The sequence below is a fragment of the Somniosus microcephalus genome, chromosome 10 (genome assembly GCF_052327205.1).
Source record: "Somniosus microcephalus isolate GS21.2 chromosome 10, FLI_Smic_1.0, whole genome shotgun sequence".
In the NCBI taxonomy this organism is placed as follows: Eukaryota; Metazoa; Chordata; class Chondrichthyes; order Squaliformes; family Somniosidae; genus Somniosus; species Somniosus microcephalus.
In genome coordinates this window covers 128,284,795-128,304,720 of record NC_140996.1, presented here as the reverse complement: position 1 = coordinate 128,304,720, position 19,926 = coordinate 128,284,795, and the positions used below count along the sequence as shown (strand labels likewise).

General features: G+C 44.4%; 1 protein-coding gene across 1 annotated transcript in view; it reads right to left on the bottom strand.

Moving 5' to 3' along the window:
- The window catches only part of nox4 (NADPH oxidase 4), a 265,875-nt gene extending 246,550 nt beyond the window's left edge, over nucleotides 1-19,325 (bottom strand). Inside the window, exons 1-2 of the mRNA XM_085998801.1 lie at nucleotides 18,939-19,325; nucleotides 18,665-18,760 (exon numbers count right to left, since the gene is read on the bottom strand). Of these exons, the coding sequence (XP_085854927.1) occupies nucleotides 18,665-18,760; nucleotides 18,939-18,995 (153 nt within the window). The 5' untranslated portion in view covers nucleotides 18,996-19,325. The remainder of the gene's footprint in view (nucleotides 1-18,664; nucleotides 18,761-18,938) is intronic.
- Nucleotides 19,326-19,926: the final 601 nt, after the last annotated feature.

Below are 19,926 nucleotides of genomic sequence, written 5' to 3'. Positions count from 1 at the left end.
GCCGAGGTAAGTGGGAAAAAAAACTTACCTTTCCTGTTCTAGTTTTTTTCGCAGTTTCTTGCCTGCGATCAATCAGCTCGGCACTCTGCTTGAGTGCCGGGCTGATTGAGCGGGATCACGGCTGCCTTGTGGTCCAGGTAGGTACTTTTTAAATTGCAGAGCCTGCAGCGATGGCCCTTCCCTTTAAGGGAGCGAAAGAGCCTTTGATCGCGGCAGCACTGCTGAAGTCTCCACCCCGCTCTCCGACGTTAGCGCCCTAAGAAGGAAGTGGAGTGCTTGATTTAGCACTCCACTTCCCTCCTGGGGCGCTAAAACTCAATCTCGCAGCCGCCGGTGCTAAAGTTAGCGCCCAGGCGATGTTAGCGCCCCAAAATGGTTGATACTGAATTTTCACCCCGTGTTTCTTTCCCAGTCAGGATTCTCTGCAATGCGTAGAATATGTTCCACTGGAGCTAGCAATAAAGACTCCAATGGCAAATGGAGGCAAAGAGATTTCAACCAAAGTACATCACGATGTGATGAAACAATAATGAATCCTGTGCTGTAGTAGAAAATTTAGACAAAACTGCTACTTTCACCTGTAACTGACCTGCCTCTCTACATATTCTCCAGTATGATCCATTATTGCTTAAATATTATTCTCCTGTTTCCTAAACTTGTAAAAGCGTGAGTTGTCCAAAAATGAAAAAAGGTCAAAAGCAAAGAAAATAAGATGTAATATTAGTTTTTTCATAAATCATAACAGATTTCCTATTTTATGAACAATGCATCAAGTATTTTCAGAAATGGTTTTAATTGTGCTTTCAATTGAGGTTGCTATAGATTTAAATAAACAAAACTTCTTTGATAAAAGCTGCCAACTTTTTTGTAAAACAGACATCCTAAATTGGCAACAGTCTTTAATTAGAAAACCACATGAATGTAGCCAGGAGGTATAACCACTGGTGCTGGACAAAGAATTCTCTGTGCAGTTCCCAGTCTTAACCCTTATACAATGTAACAAAAATGAGTCAGTGAGACTTCCAGAGGACTAGCCCAGATGTTTTACATGTTCTGATAGTCCAGCCAAGTAATCTACCCTTGGTGCAAAAGTATTCACTTTATGTTCCCTCAGTGCTGATGAAATAGAACAACGTTGTAATTCTGATTCATGAGGTAGGATGTAGGAAAACAAAGGCCAAAATTTTCCAAGGGGTCAGCGGGCACGATCGGTGGTGAATCGGGTGGGAAAGTGTTCTTTTGACAGTAGTTTGGGAACCCACTGTCAACCCGATGCTATGCGCCTTTCCCAATGTCGGGTCTGTCAATGCTGAGCAGACCCAACCGGCAGCGGCGGGGGACCGAATTAAAATGATTAGCATCTAGTTGCTAGATGCTGAACAGGCTTTCTTCACTTACCTTTTGTCTTTAACTTAATGACCACGAGATCACCGCTATGCGCAGACCACTGCTGTCAAGTTGAGAAGTGGATTCAGTGGCCATTGCTCCAGCTGATTACTTGACAGCTTTAAATGTACAGTAAAAGCTCCCACCTGACAAATCATCGTTTTCCTCAGGCAGAAGCTTTTTCTCACTCCATTTGCAGCACAGATTCTGCAGGCTTTCCACTTTCCAACCACTCTCACCTCATTGGAGGAACTCTCTCACCATTGACAGAATGCTTCTGTCATCTCTACTTCACCTGCCATCTATTACATCAACATTGGTGCCCTTAATACTCTCACACCTTGGTTCTCAGAATCCCACCATGATCAGCCCCAACACCAGCAGCACCAGGCACACCAGCAGCACCAACAACACCAACCTTCTCTGCAATCACCTGATGTTGCACAGGACAGAGGGCATCAGCACCTGACCACATTGCTGCCCAGGAGGCCAGGGATGGCCTCACCTTGGCCAGATTGACTTCACTTGACGCTGTACACCCTGGCTGCCACATGATGCGCCGGGTTGACACCACCCCACACCAACACCGTAAAGCATCCCTACAATGCCCAAGCCATTCCTTTCATACTCATCACCATTGCAGGGGGTACTGTTATGTCTCACCATTCACTAAGCCACTTCCAAAGGTGCACACAAATCTGTCCAAGAAAGCAAAGTGTTGAAACTAAAGGTTTAAATGATTGACACTGCATGAACAGAAACTTTACATGAACATTGCATAAAACACCCAAGTGTCTATCCTTGTGTGTTCTTAGTTGGTATGATTGCACTAGGATGAGGGTGAGTGTGAGGGGTAGCTCGCGAGATGGGGATATGATAATGTAGAGAGAGAGGAATGGGTGGAGGTCCAAGGTAAGTTGGCGTGAGTAAGAATGTGCAGGAGTAGGGTAGGGAAGGCAGAGTGATGGGGATGTAATGAGAGGCAGATAGAAACATAGAAGATAGGAGCAGGAGTAGGCCATTCAGCCCCTCGAGGCTGCTCCGCCATTCAATAAGATCATGGCTGATCATCCAAACTCAGTACCCTGTCCCTGCCTTCTCCCCATATCCCTTGATCCCTTTAGCCTTAAGAAATATATCCAACTCCTTCTTGAATATATTTAATGAATTGGCCTCAACTGCCTTCTGTGGTAGAGAATTCCACAGGTTCACCACTCTCTGGGTGAAGAAATTCCTCCTCATCTCTGTCCTAAATGGCTTACCCCTTATCTTTAGACTGTGACCCCTGGTTCTGGACTCCCCCGCCATCAGGAACATCCTTCCTGAATCTAGTCTATCTAGTCCTGTTAGAATTTTATAAGTTTCAATGAGATCCCCTCTCATTCTTCTAAACTCCAGCGAGTATAAGCCCAATCAACCCAATCTCTCCTCATACGTCATTCCTGCCATCCCAGGTATCAGTCTGGTGAATCTTCGCTGCACTCCCTCCATGGCAAGAACATCCTTCCTCAGATAAGGCGACCAAAACTGCACACAATACTCAAGGTGTGGTCTCACCAAGGCCCTGTACAACTGCAGCAAGACATCCTTGTCCCTGTACTCGAACCCTCTCACTACAAAGGCCAACATACCATTTGCCTTCTTAAATGCCTGCTACACCTGCATGCTTACCTTCAGTGACAGGTGCACAAGGACACCCAGGTCTTATTGCACTTCCCCTTCTCCCAATCTATTGCCATTCAGATAATAATCTGCCTTCCTGTTTTTGCCACCAAAGTGGATAACCTCGCATTTAACCACATTATACTGCATCTGCCATGCATCTGCCCAATCACCCAACCTGTCCAAATCATACTGGAGTTTCTCGGCATCCTCCTCACAGCACACACGCCCACCCAGCTTTGTATCGTCTGCAAACTTGGAGATATTACATCTAGTTCCCTCGTCTAGATCATTAATATATATTGTGAATAGCTGGGGTCCTAGGACTGATCCCTGTGGTACCCCACTAGTCACTGCCTGCCACTGGGAAAAAGACCCATTTATTCCAACTCTTTGCTTCCTGTCTGCCAACCAGTTCTCTATCCAAGTCAGTACCTTGCCCCCAATCCCATGTGCCTTAACTTTACACGCTAATCTCTTTTGCGGGACTTAATCGAAAGCCTTCTGAAAGTCCAAATACACCACATCCACTGGTTTTCCCTTATCTATTCTACCAGTTACATCCTCAAAAAGCAGGATGAGGTTGAGTGTGGCTTTGTAGTAACATTTTTTGATCTACTGAGATCATTGAAATATTCACGGCACTGCTCCCAGGTCCTCCTGACCACATCCCTGTTTGTGCCCTCCTCTGCAATGAGCAACCAGGCTTTGTTGATCACCTGGGGAGGTCTCTTCCACCCATGGGAAGGGAAGAGGACCTCCCTGCATGCTGTGACTCACTCCATGAGCATACGGAGGGAGTCATGGAAGAGCCTGGGTGCAGCCCTGTGCCTTTGTGCAGTCATTGTCAGTGTTTGCAGCACCTCAATGCTGTAGAACACTGACTACACAAATGTCAAGACAAATGTGGCCATGGTCCCTTTAAGGAGACCGGCTGATGACGCATCATGAAATGATGTCACCAGACCCGCTTTCTCTAATTGGCCCGGGAAATGCGGTGGGTGGCTTAACAAGCCCCATCAACGGAAAGTCATTTTACAGAGCAGGATGGAGCCAGTAGCAGAGTCGCGACCCATCACCGATATCGCCTGCCATGGACCTGCCGAGGTAAGTAAAATTATGGCCATAGTATTTTTCATTGCAAATGAAATTACTATATACCTGGAGTAGATACTTGGGATTGAGGCTTGAGGACTAACCCTTCTGAATCAAATAAGGCTATTTGACTACCAGCTTCTTAAGTTCACGAACATTTCTTACAGAAACCAAGACTGTCAAAAGAGGTGGGTTTTTTGGTTATTGTTGCAGGAAACCAATATCAACTCACATTAAGTGCATTGATTAAATGAATGCTGCACCCAATCCACTCTCAGGAGGTGGCTCGGTCACTGAAATCTTTTAAGGAGGCTGCGTGACACCATTTTAACAGTTTATTTTTATTTTTAACTAATGTCGGTCAAGTTTCTCGGTGCTCGGGAATCCCAGTAGGTAAAAAGAGGCCAGCAGGGCTGGATCCATGAGGGAACTGCATTTACAGCATCGCTTGTGGGTCAGGAGGGGCAGAAGTGTTTCCTCCAGGCCCAACAAGCATACCTCTGTACCCTACCCACTCCGCGCAATCTCCGACCCCTCATGCCCAACCCCTCCCCCCCCCCACTTCCCAGCGATCTCCCACCCACACCCCCACCATCTCCGATTCCCCCACTTACCTGCTATCCGCTCCTCGGCTGTTTTCCACCCGACAAGCAGTCAGCCTGTTGTCAGGCGGGAAGCCTACTGAAAAGATTTAAAAGATGTCCTACAGTTGAATCCTGCAGGGCAATTGGAAAACCCTTACTTCCAAGCTTCCTGTCTGGAAATCCTTTTCCCACCCCTTCTTCTGCTGTCTTCATGGCCCCAAGAAAAAGAAATGGAGAGCAATAAGGAGACCACTGGATGAGGAGATTCAGCCACAGCTGGATCATGAAAATTTCGATACAACAAAGATTGTTGCTTCCATCGTGCTGAGATCACAAAGGTAGTATATTTTTTGACATTTGTATTCTCTTTTTTAAGGAAAAAACTGCACTGCAAGGATTGAAGAACTTGTCTTTTGGCAGACAGTCAATTCCCAGGGCTGTATGAAAATAAACTCTTAGAAGTGTCAAGTTTTTTTGGCTCTGAGATTATTTTGTTAATTGGGAAGATGTCCAGCTGCAAAGAAGGTGGCAGAACCCGTCCGAAACATGGCCATGCCATTTCTTGGCAGGGCACTCAAGTTTAAATAGACGTGCAAGTGCTGCAAATGAGGTGAGCTAGAGCAACCATTAAGGATTTCATAACACTTTGATGGTAGACGTATGGTTGAAAGGCAGTGCCTTGTATTGGTAATTTTGTCCTGACTATGAAACCTTGATTAGACCACACGTGTGCAGTTCTGGTCTCCATACCACAAAAAAGGATATTGAAGCACTGGAGAAAGTGTAGAAAAGTTTCACAAGGATGTTGCCAGAACTGAGAGGATGCAACTATCAGAAATGATGGCGCAGACGGGGCTCTTTTTTCTGGAATAGAGAAGACTAAGAGGAGATCTGATAGAGGTCTTTAAAATTATGAAGAGGTTCGATAAGAGTGGACATGGAGAAATTGTTTCTACTTGTGGGTGAGTCCAAGAGGCCATAAATTAAGATAGCCACTAATAGATCAAATAAAGAATTTAGGAGGATTTTTTTAATTATACAGAGAGTGATGAGAATGTGGAACACACTACCACATGGAATGACAGCACTGATGCATTTAAGGGAGGCTTAATGCATAAATAAGGGGAGGGAGATATGGGCTGGGTGGGAAGAGGTCATTAGAGTGGGCGGAGGCTTGTGTCTAGCATAAACACCAATTGGACCAAATGGCCTGTTTTTGTGCTGTAGATTCTATGTAATTCTGTGTTACATGGGAGATAATTTTCCAAGCATGCATTGGTGATGGGAATCTTGCCTTTTGCCAACTCCCTATCCATGTTGACATATTCCCTTTAATACCCTAATTATCTCACGTTTTAAAAGTTCCCATTGTTTGTCCACTGTCTTATCTGCCAATTTTTCTTACCAATTTAGTTCTTTATTATCTCATTGAAATTGGGTTTGTTTTTACAATCAAGTAGCATTTTCTATGATTGTTCCTTTTCAATCTTTAATAATTGACTTCTTGATGTTGTGGGGACTATTTGGTAGATGTTGTCCAGCCCTTACATTACCTACTTGTCCCATTTCATTTCCTAGAATTAGATTTAACCACAGAACAGTCCTAGACAAATTGTAGCCACCCCTCCCTTTCTTTATCACTTAGTTTATTTTTATCTTAGTCTAACTTTGGAAAATTAAAGTCAACCATTATTATGACCCTGTTATTTCTGCATTTTTCTTTAATTTGTGTCTATTTATCTTTCTTTAACTAATTTGCACTGTGTAGTAGTCTATAATAAATGCTGAATGGAGTAACGGTTCTTTTCTTATTCCCTAATTTTCACTAAATAGATACAGTTATTTTACCATCTCCTATATTATCCCAATGTTCTAATGCTGAAATAGGAATCCATTGATTAATAAAGCCACCCTTCCTTTTTTCCTACCCTATTCCTCCTGAACAACCATGTAACCATGTTTAGCTTTCAGTCCAGCCATAACCTAAGTCACATTTCTGTTAATGCTATATCATACTCTCCACATCAATGCTTCCTCGAGCTCACCAATTTTACGTCGTATACTTGGTGCATTTACATACTTACAATTCAAATCGGCCTGTCAGTTTGCGAATCTTATTCATTTTAATCCTCCTCTTTCGAATCTGTTCTTTAAAACTTTCCTGTTTTTCTCATCCTCCTTATCTCTTTGCCCTTTTGCTTCCTTTTCTGCTTCGTCATCTTATGTTTCCCATCCCCTGCCATATTAGCTTAACATATTGATCGGGAAAGCACTAGTTACTCTCCCAGCAAAAACATTGGTCCTAGTCCTGCTCAGGTAAAGCCCACCCACCCGGTGCCAGCCATTTTTGTCCCACAACTCATCTCAATTTCTGAGGAAACTGAACCTTTTCCTTTTACTATTTGCTATTTCCACTCATACATTTACTTTCCATGTTTTACTATTCATACACCAAGATGTCTAGCCTTGAGGTCTTGCTTTTTAATTTAATGTCCTAATTGCTGTGCAGGACCTCAAGTCTATTCCTTCCTATGTCATTAGTTTCAAAATGAACCATAACTTCCAGCTGTTCCCTTTCCTTCTCCAAAATCCTTTTATACCCACTCGGTTATATCCTTACCTTGGCACCTGGGAGGCAATGTATTATTCCTCCTCGGGTGAAGACTCTTGTCTACAGCTACAAAAGTGCCTGGCTTCGGAATCCCCTATTACAACTACCCTTCTGCACTTCTCACTTTTTGACAATCACTTGCTCCACCATGCCACACCATTGCGAATTATTGTCGTCTTCAGAGTTGCTGCCATTGTCACAGGTATTCAGTTAATTCAACACTAAGGATCTCTGAATTGCCTCCTGTCTTCTTCCTACTCCAATAAATAGTCACACACTTTTCTCCCCCGTGAACATGCTCTGTATGTAATGAGTATTAAGGAACCTTTCCATCTGCTGTATGTATTAGTGTCACTAGCTGCTCGAGGTCAGAAACTTTCAGATTGAGCACAAACGGTTGGAGGCACTTCCGGTGTGTGTGGCACTGGCCAATCTGGATACCACCAATAAGGAGAAATCACAGTTTTTTCCCCCCAATCCTAGCCAATGAAATAGCTCAGTTAAGATTTTCAAAGTGGATTCAGCACTCCTAATTTTTAACAGAGTAGAGTATATCCCATATAAATAACATTAGTCGAGAATATATTGAAAGTCATACTTCTGCACACACACCGGCTGGAATTTTCAGAGGTAAGAATGGGTGGGTTGGAGGCGGGGGGGAGTAAAAGTTGTGCAAATGTAAAACCCAACCCCAACCCGCCCACTTTCACCTTTCACTCAGATGGGACAGGCTACCAACCCGCTGCCAGGAGGCAGGTTGGCAATTTAAATATGCTAATGAGGCCTGAAGCCTCTACTTTAACCTGCTTTGCAGGTTTTACTTCAGGCGACAGGGGATCTCAGGATCAGACCCCTCCCCAAGGCCTGGAACACCCCCCCCCCCCCCACCACCGCACCAACTCCTCTGGATCGCAACTGAGCCCTGGGATCGGGGATCAGACCCCTCCCGGGGATCGATCTCACCCCCCGGGATCGGGTATCGGAGCCCCCCCCAAACCATCCTGGGCCCAACACCTACCTGGTCCTGTGGCCTCCTTGTCCGCGTTCCCCGCACAACTGGAAGCCAGCCAGTCAATCAGGCTGACATCCGCCCTTCACGTTGCATGCACGCTGTAGAGTTATGTGCCTGGAAACCTGAACTTCCGGGTTTCCCGCCGTCTCCCAGGTCCCCCCACACCATGCGGGTGGGACCCGGGAAAATCCAGCCCGATCCTGTCTGCTGTATTTGACCTAACCCACGCCCCCATTATAAATTCCTACTCTAATGCATTTTGCCTATGTATACATGTCACTGTAATTGAGGAGCCTGGGGGCCAGATTGCACAATCTGGAATAACAACAGAAAATGCTGGAAATACTCAGCAGGCCAGGCAGCATCCGTGGAGAGAGAAACAGAGTTAAAGTTTCAGGTCTGGGACCCTTCATCAGAACTGGAAAAAGCTAGAAATGTAACAGATTTTAAGCAGGTGCAGAGACAGTGGAGGGGGGTGGGGGGGTGGTTAGGAGGGGAGGAAGGAATTGAAAGAATATGCTGTGAAAATGTTGCAAATGGGAATGGCAAAATCATACTGCATGAAAAATGGGGGCAGGGATTATTGTTGTGTCTCCTTGTGTTCTTATTACTATGTAATACAGACACTTCTAACTCATTTAGTTTATGACTTTCACTCAGTTGTATTCTTGCTTTTATGATGTTGCTGCCGCATGGTGCGGAGTGATACAAGATGTCCCTTGCACTGCGCACTGCCTTTCAGTGTGCCACATAGCAATATAAATACACTAACCAAAGTAGTTCCATATAACGATGTAACAAGTAGTTCCATTTAACGATGTAATAATATGATGTAACATCCCTCTTTCTCAAAAAACTAAAACATGAAATTTAATTTAATTTTAAAAATATTATATCTAAACTATTATTAAATACAAAGAATCGTGAGTTTTCTTTTCTTATTCACGATATCGCTCAGGTGGTTGGATATTGTCCCTCCATCTTGTGGATTTGTTGGTGACCACTCCTCTCTGCAGTGTTTTGGTGTGTTCTGCTCTTGTTGTTGTTGTTGCTGTCGCACTTGGAGTTGGAGTGTGCATGCTCGTGGTTGTTTGATTTGTGGCGCTTGTTTCTGGCATTATACTGCTTGTGGTAGCTGGTGTTGTCAATGTTGCTGATGTTGCCTGCTGCTTAACCAGTTCAGGTGAAGGTCTGATGTGGAGTCTGTTCCGTCTGTATTGGTTACCAGGCTCAGTCTCTACGAAGTAGGATCTTGCAGTATCAGCTTTTCCAATGACCTTGGCTGGATTCCAGGTTTGCAACACCGGGTCTTGCACATGCACTGATTGCCCATCCAGCAATTCTGGTAGCATCTTTGCATGTTTGTCGTAATGTTTGCTCCCTACGACTTGTGCTTCTGCCAGCTTCTGTCTGAAGTCCTCCTGGTCCTGGGGAGGATGTATTTTTGCTGGTAGGGTAGTCTTAAACTTCCTCCCATTCAGCAATTCTGCAGGTGATTTCATGTCTGCTTTCAGTGGTGTTGATCTGAGTGATAGGAGGGCAAGGTCTTGGTCTTCCCCCATCTCACTGCTTTTGATGAGAGTTCTCTTGACAGTCTGGATCTGTCTTTCGATGAACCCATGTCCCCTTGGGAAATGTGGGGATGAGGTTACTATTTTGAACCCATACTTTTCTGCCAGAGCTCTGAATTCACTCGATGTGAACTGGGTTCCATTGTCACAGATTACCTTTTCCGGGATTCCTTGTTCAGCAAACAAGCTCTTTGCAATTCTGGTGGTAGTTGTGGCTCTCAGATTTTTCATCCTTCTCACAAAAGGAAACTTGGAATAGTAATCTGTCACTATGAGATACCATTCTTGATTGCACATGAAGAGATCTGCCCCAACAGTGTGCCATGGTCTTGACAGTATTTCACTAGGTATCATCTCCTCTTTCTGTTGTGCATTTCTGTATTTCTGGCATATACCACATGCAGAGACCATCTGTTTGATATTTTTGTACATGCCTATCCAGTATACAGCTGATCTGGCTCTCAGCTTGCATTTCTCCATTCCCATGTGGCCTTCGTGTATTAGATGGAGAAGTTCTGTCTGCATCGTCTTTGGCATGATGATCCTCGATCCAGCAAGGAGAATACCGTCTTCTATTGCGATGTCGTCTCTAATCGTCCAGTATTGATGAATTGTCGCCTGTACTTGCTGGATTCTCTCCGGCCACCCCTGTATCACTTGTTGTGTGAGTAGTTGCAATTCCTCATCGTTGCTAGTCTCATCTCTGATTTGACTGAGCTTTGTAGGGGTAACACTCACTAGGTGGTGGATTTTTACTGTTAGACCCTCCACCTCGTGTTTCTCATATGGTGACAATCGAGACAATGCATCTGCTAGCACCATTTCCTTTCCTGGCTTATATTTAAGCGTGAAGTCGTAGCTTTGGAGCCTTAGAAGTAGTCTTTGCAGTCTTGTAGGTGCTTTGCACAGGTTCTTCTTGTAGATCTGTTCTAGTGGACGATGGTCACTCTCTATTGTAAACTGCCTTCCATACAGGTATGTATGGAATTTCTCGCATCCATACACTACTGCTAATAGTTCTCTTTCTATGTTGGCGTATCTCGTCTTGGCTGATGTCAAGGCCTTTGATGCGAAAGCTATTGGCTTTCCTTCCTGCACAAGAGCTGCCCCTAGTCCTCTGGTAGAAGCGTCTACTTGTAGAGTGACTGGTTTTCTTCTGTCATAATATGACAGACTTGTTTCTTTGCACAACAATTCTTTAAGTTGTTTGAAATTCCTTTCATGTGATTCAGACCACTAGTATTCGGCGTCTTCTTTCATTAGCTCTCTGAGATTTGTTGTATGTTCCGACATGTTTGGGATGAAAGAACTCATGTATTGGACCAAGCCGAGGTAACTCCTCAGCTTTTTTATCTTTGGGTGGTTTCATTTCAGCAATCGCCGCAATCTTCTCAGGACTTGGCTTGACTCCCTCTGGTGTGTAAATCATACCGAAGAATTGGCATTCCTTGACTTTAACTATGCACTTATTGGCATTTAACTTGATGCCAGCCTTCCTGGTACGCTCCATGGCCTCATGTAGGTGCATATTATGGTCTCTTTCATCTGCTCCATAGATCTGAATATCATCAGCTATTCCTATAGCTCCTCCACAGCCTCTGTATGTCTCGTCTACTTTCTGTTGAAAGATATCTTGACTGACCTTTAACCCGAATGGTAGCCGCAGGAATTTGTAACGCCCAAACGGTGTGTTGAATGTTGTCAGTGTTGTTGATTCCTCATCCAACTTCACGTTCCAATATCCATTTCTGGCATCTAGTTTTGAGAAAACCTTGGCTCCTGCCAGTGATGGCGTAATCTCCTCTAGCGTTGGGGTGGGATAGTGGTCCCTCTTTATCGCCTGGTTTAGATCTTTGGGGTCCAAACATATTCTGAGACGCCTGTTTAGCTTTTCTCGTACCACAATTGAGTTTACCCAGTCTGTGGGTTCAGTGACCTTTACGATCACTCCCTTTTCTTCCATCTCCTTTAGTTCTCTTTCAAGCTTTGTCTTCAGCTCGATGGGTACTTTTCGTGGAGCATGGATTACGGGCTTTACCTCTGGATCGATGGTGATGTGGTATTGGAAATCTCCGAAACATCCCACTGTATCATCGAAACATTCTGGATACATGTCTATCAAGTCTTTTTTACTCTTGATTTGTGGGCGATTCTCCAGCGGAGTGTTGCTGTCTATCCTCAGTGATGTTTCCGTCAGCTCGTGATTCACTGAGATCAATCTCAACTTCTCGCAGCTGTTTAATCCCAGGATCACTGGCCCCTCAGTGTCGGTGACATAGAACATGCAGTTGATGTTCTTTCTTTTATGTGTCCCTTTGACAAAGGTTATTCCGAGTTGTTTAATCTCACTCCCCCCCGTATGCTGTCAGCGTGACATTACTTGCCTTTAAACAACCCTTTTTCGGGTAGCCTTCTTCTCTCAAGTTTTCAGGAAAGATCTGCTGGTACAGTCTCAATGGGAGAATGTTGCTCTGAGCCCCTGTGTCCAGCTTCAACTTTAAGTTGATGGTTGTGGGCTGACCTTTGACCCTCTTTTTGATTTGGATGATGGTGTGCAATTCTCTCGGAGTATTTTCCGCTCTGGACATCTCGTGAAGCTGTACCTTTATGGTTTCGATGTTTAGTGTATTGTCATGACCATAATCATCATCATCCTGTTCATCCATGGCATGGATATTGTGTTTCTTTCTCTGGTTCTGCTGTCCGCCTTTGTTTTTGATGTACGTTCCTTCGTTCTTCGTTCTACACCTCTTTTCCCAGTGGTTTAGTTTGCCACATGCATTGCAGCTTGTTCCATATGCTGGACATTTCCTCCAGTCTGTATAATTGTGCGGTCTTCCACAGTTTCTGCACGTTTCTCCCATTGTCATGTGCATGTCTTTGTGTGTTGTACTTTTCTCTCACTGTATCCACTCTGTTGTCCGTCTCAGAAGCCGTCCGCATGTCAGCCGTTTGAGAAATCAGCATTCTCATTTGCTGCTTCATGAGCTCTCGCAGTATCTATAGTCTCTGTTATTTTGAGCTTTTCTTTCCCTATCAGGGCTTTTTGTACCTCTGCATGCGCTGACCCCCATATCAGCTGGTGCACAAGCCTTTCCTCCATTTCCTTAAACGCACACTTGCTGGCTTCATTTCTCAGCCTTGTCAGGAAATTGTCAGCTGTTTCACCGGATTCCTGTCTTAGACTCTGAAATTTGTATCTATGTATACGGTGATTGGATTTAGGCTCTAGATGGTTGCTGAATTTCTCAAAGATTGTCGCAGGGTTTTCCTTTTCCTCTTCAGTCAAACTCCAGCTATTATACAAATCTAGACCTTTTTCTCCTGTCCACAACAGAATGTAACTAACCTTTTCTTCATTGGCAGTACCCTTCAGGAAGCTTTTGAATGTAAGGTCACATTTCTGTTTGAACTTGCGGAATGCCTCTACTATATCGTCGGCTTCCCAGTTCATGAGAGGTTGCATTTGCGCAGTCAGTGCAGCGGCAGCCGCCATCTACTCCACGCTCAATCACCACAGACACCGGCACTCACGATCAGCTCATATATTCACTTTTCGTCTTATTCGTAGTTTGTATGGCACAAGTTGTACTCACTTATACCGCTGCCACCATGTTGTGTCTCCTTGTGTTCTTATTACTATGTAATACAGACACTTTTAACTCATTTAGTTTACGACTTTCACTCAGTTTTATTCTTGCTTTTATGATGTTGCTGCCGCATGGTGCGGAGTGATACAAGATGTCCCTTGCACTGCGCACTGCCTTTCACAGTGTGCCACATAGCAATATAAATACACTAACCAAAGTAGTTCCATATAACGATGTAACAAGTAGTTCCATTTAACGATGTAATAATATAACGATGTAACAATTATTATCTGAAATTGTTGAACTCTATGTTGAGTCCGGCAGGCTGTAAAGTGCCTAATCGAAAGATGAGCTGCTGTTCCTCTGCACAATCTGGCACTGGATTCCCACAATTCTCTCAAAATGCTTTCCGAAAATCTGCCATCTAATGTCCAGAATAAGGGTTTAAGCAAACAAAAATTGAAATCAGAAAACTACATTTTTCACAAGAAGAATTAAATTTATCCATTGAATTGTCTTTTGGCTTCTTCAGTTCCTTCATTAAACTTTTTACTTGAAGGCTTCAGCCCCTCCCAAAATCTTGGACCTGGAGTTGATATTTTACACCCAGAGTTGTGCTGCTATGAGCTGAATTTGGATTGTGCAGTCTGAGCAGGTGCACTGGGCCTAAATTTCCCAGGATCTATCGGTCATGTTCAAAATACTTTTCTTCAGCTCTGGCAATTTCTGCTCAGTTGTTTTTTCAAAATTATTTCAGGGGAAGCTAGAGGAGAAATTTCATGATTCAGGTATTTTTTTTAAAGATACTGTGCATGTGTCAGAGAGTGCGAAAGAGTGAAAACAAATTACAGTATTCTGGGAATGGGAGGAGCACCTGCACTGCTTCAATCTTCATTTTGTATCATAGTTGACACTTAAAAAATGTATTCTCCCATGTCTGGAACAGAAAAAATCTCAGCTAGAAATTCTCACGTTCAAAAGGACTCCCCGACCACCAGCGCAAACACATCCTCCATCCACCAAAGCACCAAAAACTGAAGTGGTTCAGAGCCGCAGTGGTAGCAACCAACAATTAGAGCCAAGAACAGCAGAATCCAGAAGAACTTGGGATCACTGAATGGAGTGCACAATAATAGCTGCAGATCCACAAACAGGTACTGAAGTGGTCCTCTCCATGCAAAGGAATTTAATGTGTTTTTATTAATTGATCATACCCACAAAAGCTTGATTAGTTCCTAACCCATCATGACAGCATATTGCATTTAGACACTGTAATGCTAGCTCCTCCCCACTTCACCACACTGGGAAGCAGCTTGCCCCCACCACCCCACTCCCAACAAACAGCACTTTTGCCCTCCTGACCACTGATGAGCATTCTGGCCTCATTTCTCTGCCCCCACTGAGCAGCATGTAGCCTTTAGACAATCTCTAATCCACACGAAAGAGCACGCTGATCATGGACCCCACCCCCATACTCCCCTACCCATGGACTGCATAACAAACTTGGAAATGATAGGTGAGCAAGCCTGTTAACAATGAAGAAAACAAACACCTTGGGTATTTTTTGTATAGCTTAGGATAGAATGGTTTTGTATGGGATGCTTCTCTTAGTACATTACCTTAAAGGGGCAATGCCACAAAAATTGTTGTTCTTGATTGTAAAATATTTGCAACGATACTAGATGTGAATTGTTTTCTAGTTTTCTCTGTTTATAGCTTTCTGCACAATGCATAGCTTGGGAAGACAGGAAAGTAGTGCGCTCTTATTATAATTAGTTGAAGAACAATCTTGGCAAAGAAGTGTACAAAGTGACTTACTTTCACACTTTCCACCCTGCTCCTTGTGGGTAAGGATCTATGCATGAACATTTTGGATATATAGAACTCCTTAAAGATCAATTTTTTTAATGAAATTTTGTCTCAATTAGAATAGTAATCCCAGTTGGTGTGAAAAATAGTTTAATATAGTTTCCACAGCAATATGATTAGCTATTTTGGTATTAATCACCAGTTTTTATAAACTGCCACAAAAGGGGATAATAGGAAGCCACAGCACCAAGTTGACCCAATGCTGTGTAGTATCTGACTTCCTCTGGTCCTCCAAGCCATAATGCTCCCAAAAGTACAAGGTATTGAAATACAGCCAGAAAAATCAGTTTGCATACGCGTGCTGGTTGTAAACACTATTCGCCTCGATGCAAATACCTTTGGCAGACCAACGCCAAGGAAATTATTTAACCCAATCTTTGTCCAAAACAATTTCTGTACAATGTGATAATGTTATGAAGTATAATTTGGGAAAGGACACAAAACCGAACGGTAAATCTGAAATATTCTTTAGGAACAAAGGTTGAGGTACAGAGCGACCATGATCTAACTGAGTGACGGAACAGGCTCGAGGGGCTTCATGGCCTACTCCTGTTCCTATGTTCCTAAAATTTAATTGCATTATTTAATTAGGCTGATCTATACGTCAACCCCATTTGCCTGCCTTTGCTGTATATCCCTTGATTAGGGTAACTATACGTCCCCATTTTCCAGGAACAGTCCCTGAATGAGGGACTGTGTCCCTGGTCAAACAATGTCCCAGAACAGTCCCCAGATCAGGAAACTCGTCCCCGAATACGCGCGGGTCCAAATCAGGAGCTACGTGGCCCTGAGCTGCCCTGCGGTCAGTCAATAAAGTGGGCGGGGCTGTGCGGCAGGGTGGGTTCCAGTTGGTGGGAAGGATATCAATCTCCTGTTTTCAACCAGTAGAAAGGGTGGACGCACTGAGGACAATGATCCCTTTAATTTTTGGGGGTGTGCGACCTCTTTAAGGAGCTGGGCGGCCCATTCAAATTACCGCACATGCACTGTATTTCCAATTTCAAAGCTTTGAGCCAGCGACACGGGAGCTGCAGAGTGCTGCACGGTCGCACAGCTTAGAGAGAACATTGATGAGGGACATTCATTTATGCAGAGATCACACTCTATGGCCACACTACGTATGCTCCTCCCCCCACCCCTAACCCCAACACCCCCACACTGCCGCCCCCACCTGCCCCCTCACCTCATCCCCCCCGCCCGCCCCCTCCACAACATCATCCCCACCCCCCACATCCTCCCCACCCCCACCCCACACCAGCCCCCCACCCAACAAACCCCACACCCCACACCAACCTCATCCCAACCCCCTGCCCCCTCCACCCCACCTGCCCCCTCCACAACATCTCCCCACACCAGCCCGCCACCCAACAAACCCCCCCCAAAACCCACACCCCACCTGCCCCTTACCCCCCACACCAAACCCCACCCCCCACACCAACCCCACCCCACCCCAACCCCTCCCCAACCCACCAACCCCTCCCCAACCCACCCCCCTACCAACCCCAGCCCCACCAACCACACCCCAACCCCACACCAACCCCACCCCACACCTCCCCCTACTCCATCCCCACAATCCTCGGATAGTCCTGTGAAATTTGGTTGTAGCGAAATCGGCCCCAGAGCCAGAATGTCTGAGTAATGGGCCGCTGTTAACCGGACTAACGAGTGGCGGCTGGAGCCGGGCGCCGGATGTCCCGGGAGCCGGATCAGAGCACACTGCACGGCCTCAGATGGTGTGGCTGAGTGTCGGGCTGTGAGGAGCCAATGATTGCGGCCGGCAGATGCTGTGAACAGTGGCAGCAATATTCATGCGGAAAGTTCTGGTGTTGCATTTTGCAGATTCATTTTGCATCAAAATAACAAACATTTTTGCCTCACTACGCTGCGCAACCTACATTCCCCATCCGCGTTACTTTGGCCCCTTGTTCTGGATTCCCCAAAATCATTTAATGCAATGTAGAAAATTCCCCCAGTTTTAAAAATAGCCACCCTCTTTCCCCAAACACATCAGTAAGAAATACATTGCCAGTTGGCTATAATCACTCAGGGTAATATGTCAGGGGAAATTGGAGAACACAAAAGCCCTCATAGCAGAGTGTAATTTGCCGTTAGGCCCAGAAATAAGCCTGAAGTTTTTTTTGTTGTTACTAGGCACCTTCCACATCTCTTGTCTATCTGCTGTTGGGGATAGACTAAGGACAAAGGAGCCACAGATGCTGTGATGTAACCTCCCTAGGTAAGTAAGTTCAAGCAATTCTATTATTAAATGCAGAACCACTTGAAAAGTTTAACCCAGAAAATTGTATAGTTGTGTACAGTTCTCTAAATCTTGTTTATAACAATTAACTTCAAAAATTTACGAATAATCAGTTTTCCCACCCCATATACGAGAAATACAAGATGTTCAGATTTTGAAAGTGAACGTCTTTTTGCACTGAAGGGTGAAACGGAATCGGAACATAACTTTTTTGTAATAGGCAAGGTTTGCTTACGTTAGCCTGGTCAAACTGACCAAGTTGAAGAACATTTGGGCTGCATGCCATGCTTAGAAATGCGCTGCCTGGCCGCGGTTGGTTGCACCGACATGACTGAAACCCAATTTGTATAAAGTATAACCACTAAGTGACACAAAATGTTTTCATGTTACAGAACGTCTTCCTGTTTTACTTCCCACATTCGTTCCACGCACTGCACGTACCCAGAGGAGGGTCAGGATTGAAACCGTGCCGCAGTCGACATTCTTTCACAACGTTCATTGGACTGGCACGAATATTTTTCAAATGTATTCCAAATGCCCTATTTTAGTGCTTCCCCTGCCTGCTTCCTTTGTAACCCCGAGAGAGTTTTAGCCCGTGACGTCAGGTAATCTTTCAGATCAGTTCATTCCCACTGATATCCAGCGATTGATCAGCTCCCCTGCTCCAAACATAAAGGCTCACATCTAACCAGAGCTGACTACCCTTTATCGCCGGTTACTTTCTGTGCAAACTACACTAGACGGTGTCTCGTTACTACCCCCTTCCTCCACCGTTTCTTTCATCAATCACATAGGAAACCCAAGTTCACTTTTTTAAATATTTCAGCGATAGTGAAAGGGGCCCTGGAAAAGTAGAAATAAATACCGATCCTGTCTCGTGTTTGGAAACAATAGCCCGTTCAATGGACAAGGAGCAGCTCGCTGGCAAACGCTCATCTGTCAGTTTCACTGCACCCAGTCCCTCACTGAGGCTCCTCGCAGACTTATCCACCAATGGACTGAGAGACGGTTCTTTTGTTCTACTTACCCCAAGCATCCGATGCAAGTAATAATACTGTGCACCGTAGTAATAAAGCGTAAAGGCTTTCCAAAATAGCAGCACGTTGATCGACAGCCAGAAAAGCTGAAAAAAGGGGAAGGAGAGGGAGGAAAAGTTAGTCAAAGCTCCTTGTAAAGTCAATCAGTCCAATTTGCACTCAGGAGATCACCGGCTCGCCTACTCAAGAAACTTTGAAAAATGTTTTAAAATGCGTTGTAAATCTAATCGCGAAAAGTATTTTTCTTGTACTCATTAGTCCTACCAAAAACAGATGTTTTCCACCCTCGTTGGAGAGCCAGCTTTTGCAGGACAAAGCCATGGTGCAATGGTGTGTGGATTCGCTCCTGGCTCTCGAGGTTTGGGTTCCCTGCTCCCGGCGTTAAATACCTTCCCAGACTCCGAGCTGCAATGGCGCTCTTCCGCCCCTCGCTTCCCTTTGATCTCCCAGATTTTGTGTTGTTGTTGCATTTCCTACATCTTCACCGTAGCTTACAATTGGCCACTTTTGCGTCTGGGATAAAATTCATTTAAAGCATTTTTTTTTTTAAAAGCGCATTCCGCCTTTCTGCTTAACCAATCGCACGTCAAAAGTTATAGAGGGAGGGAAGAACTCGGTGAGACATAGAAAAAGAACAATAGTAGAGAAATAAAAAAGCACCGGATAAAATAAACAAATCAATGCGATGTTATCAAAAGGTGAAAAAAGGGAACAAAACGGACTAACCGACTTGAGAGAATTAGAATGAAAGAGATAGAACATAAAATGACAAGAAAGTTACAAAGTAGCAAGAGGCAGAATTTGGAGATAAACAAGCTGCACTAAAACAGATGAAAAGTAAATGCAGCGCATGGTGCGAATCTATTTGTGATGAAAGATCTAACTTCCGATGTCTGAACTGGCCACCAGGTGATTTTGAATCTCTACCCATCAATAATAAGCAGGAAATAAAACAGGACAGAGCAACAGGTGAGAAATATTTGCGGAGAAGCACAAGAAGGGATATAGATAAAGGGAGAGAAGGGAAATAAAGAGAAGGCAGCGGAAGGGGTAACAAAGTCCATTCTATCTATTTATACAGCAGTGTTTTCCAATATATTCGCCACTGTGAATCCAGATGTGACTAATTGCATATCTGATTAGTAAATAAAAATGAAGAGAATCGTTGGACATGTGACTCAATACTCATATTCACAAGGCATATGCATACCCTTTTGTGCCTTTATATTGGTAACAAAAAGATAAATGTTTT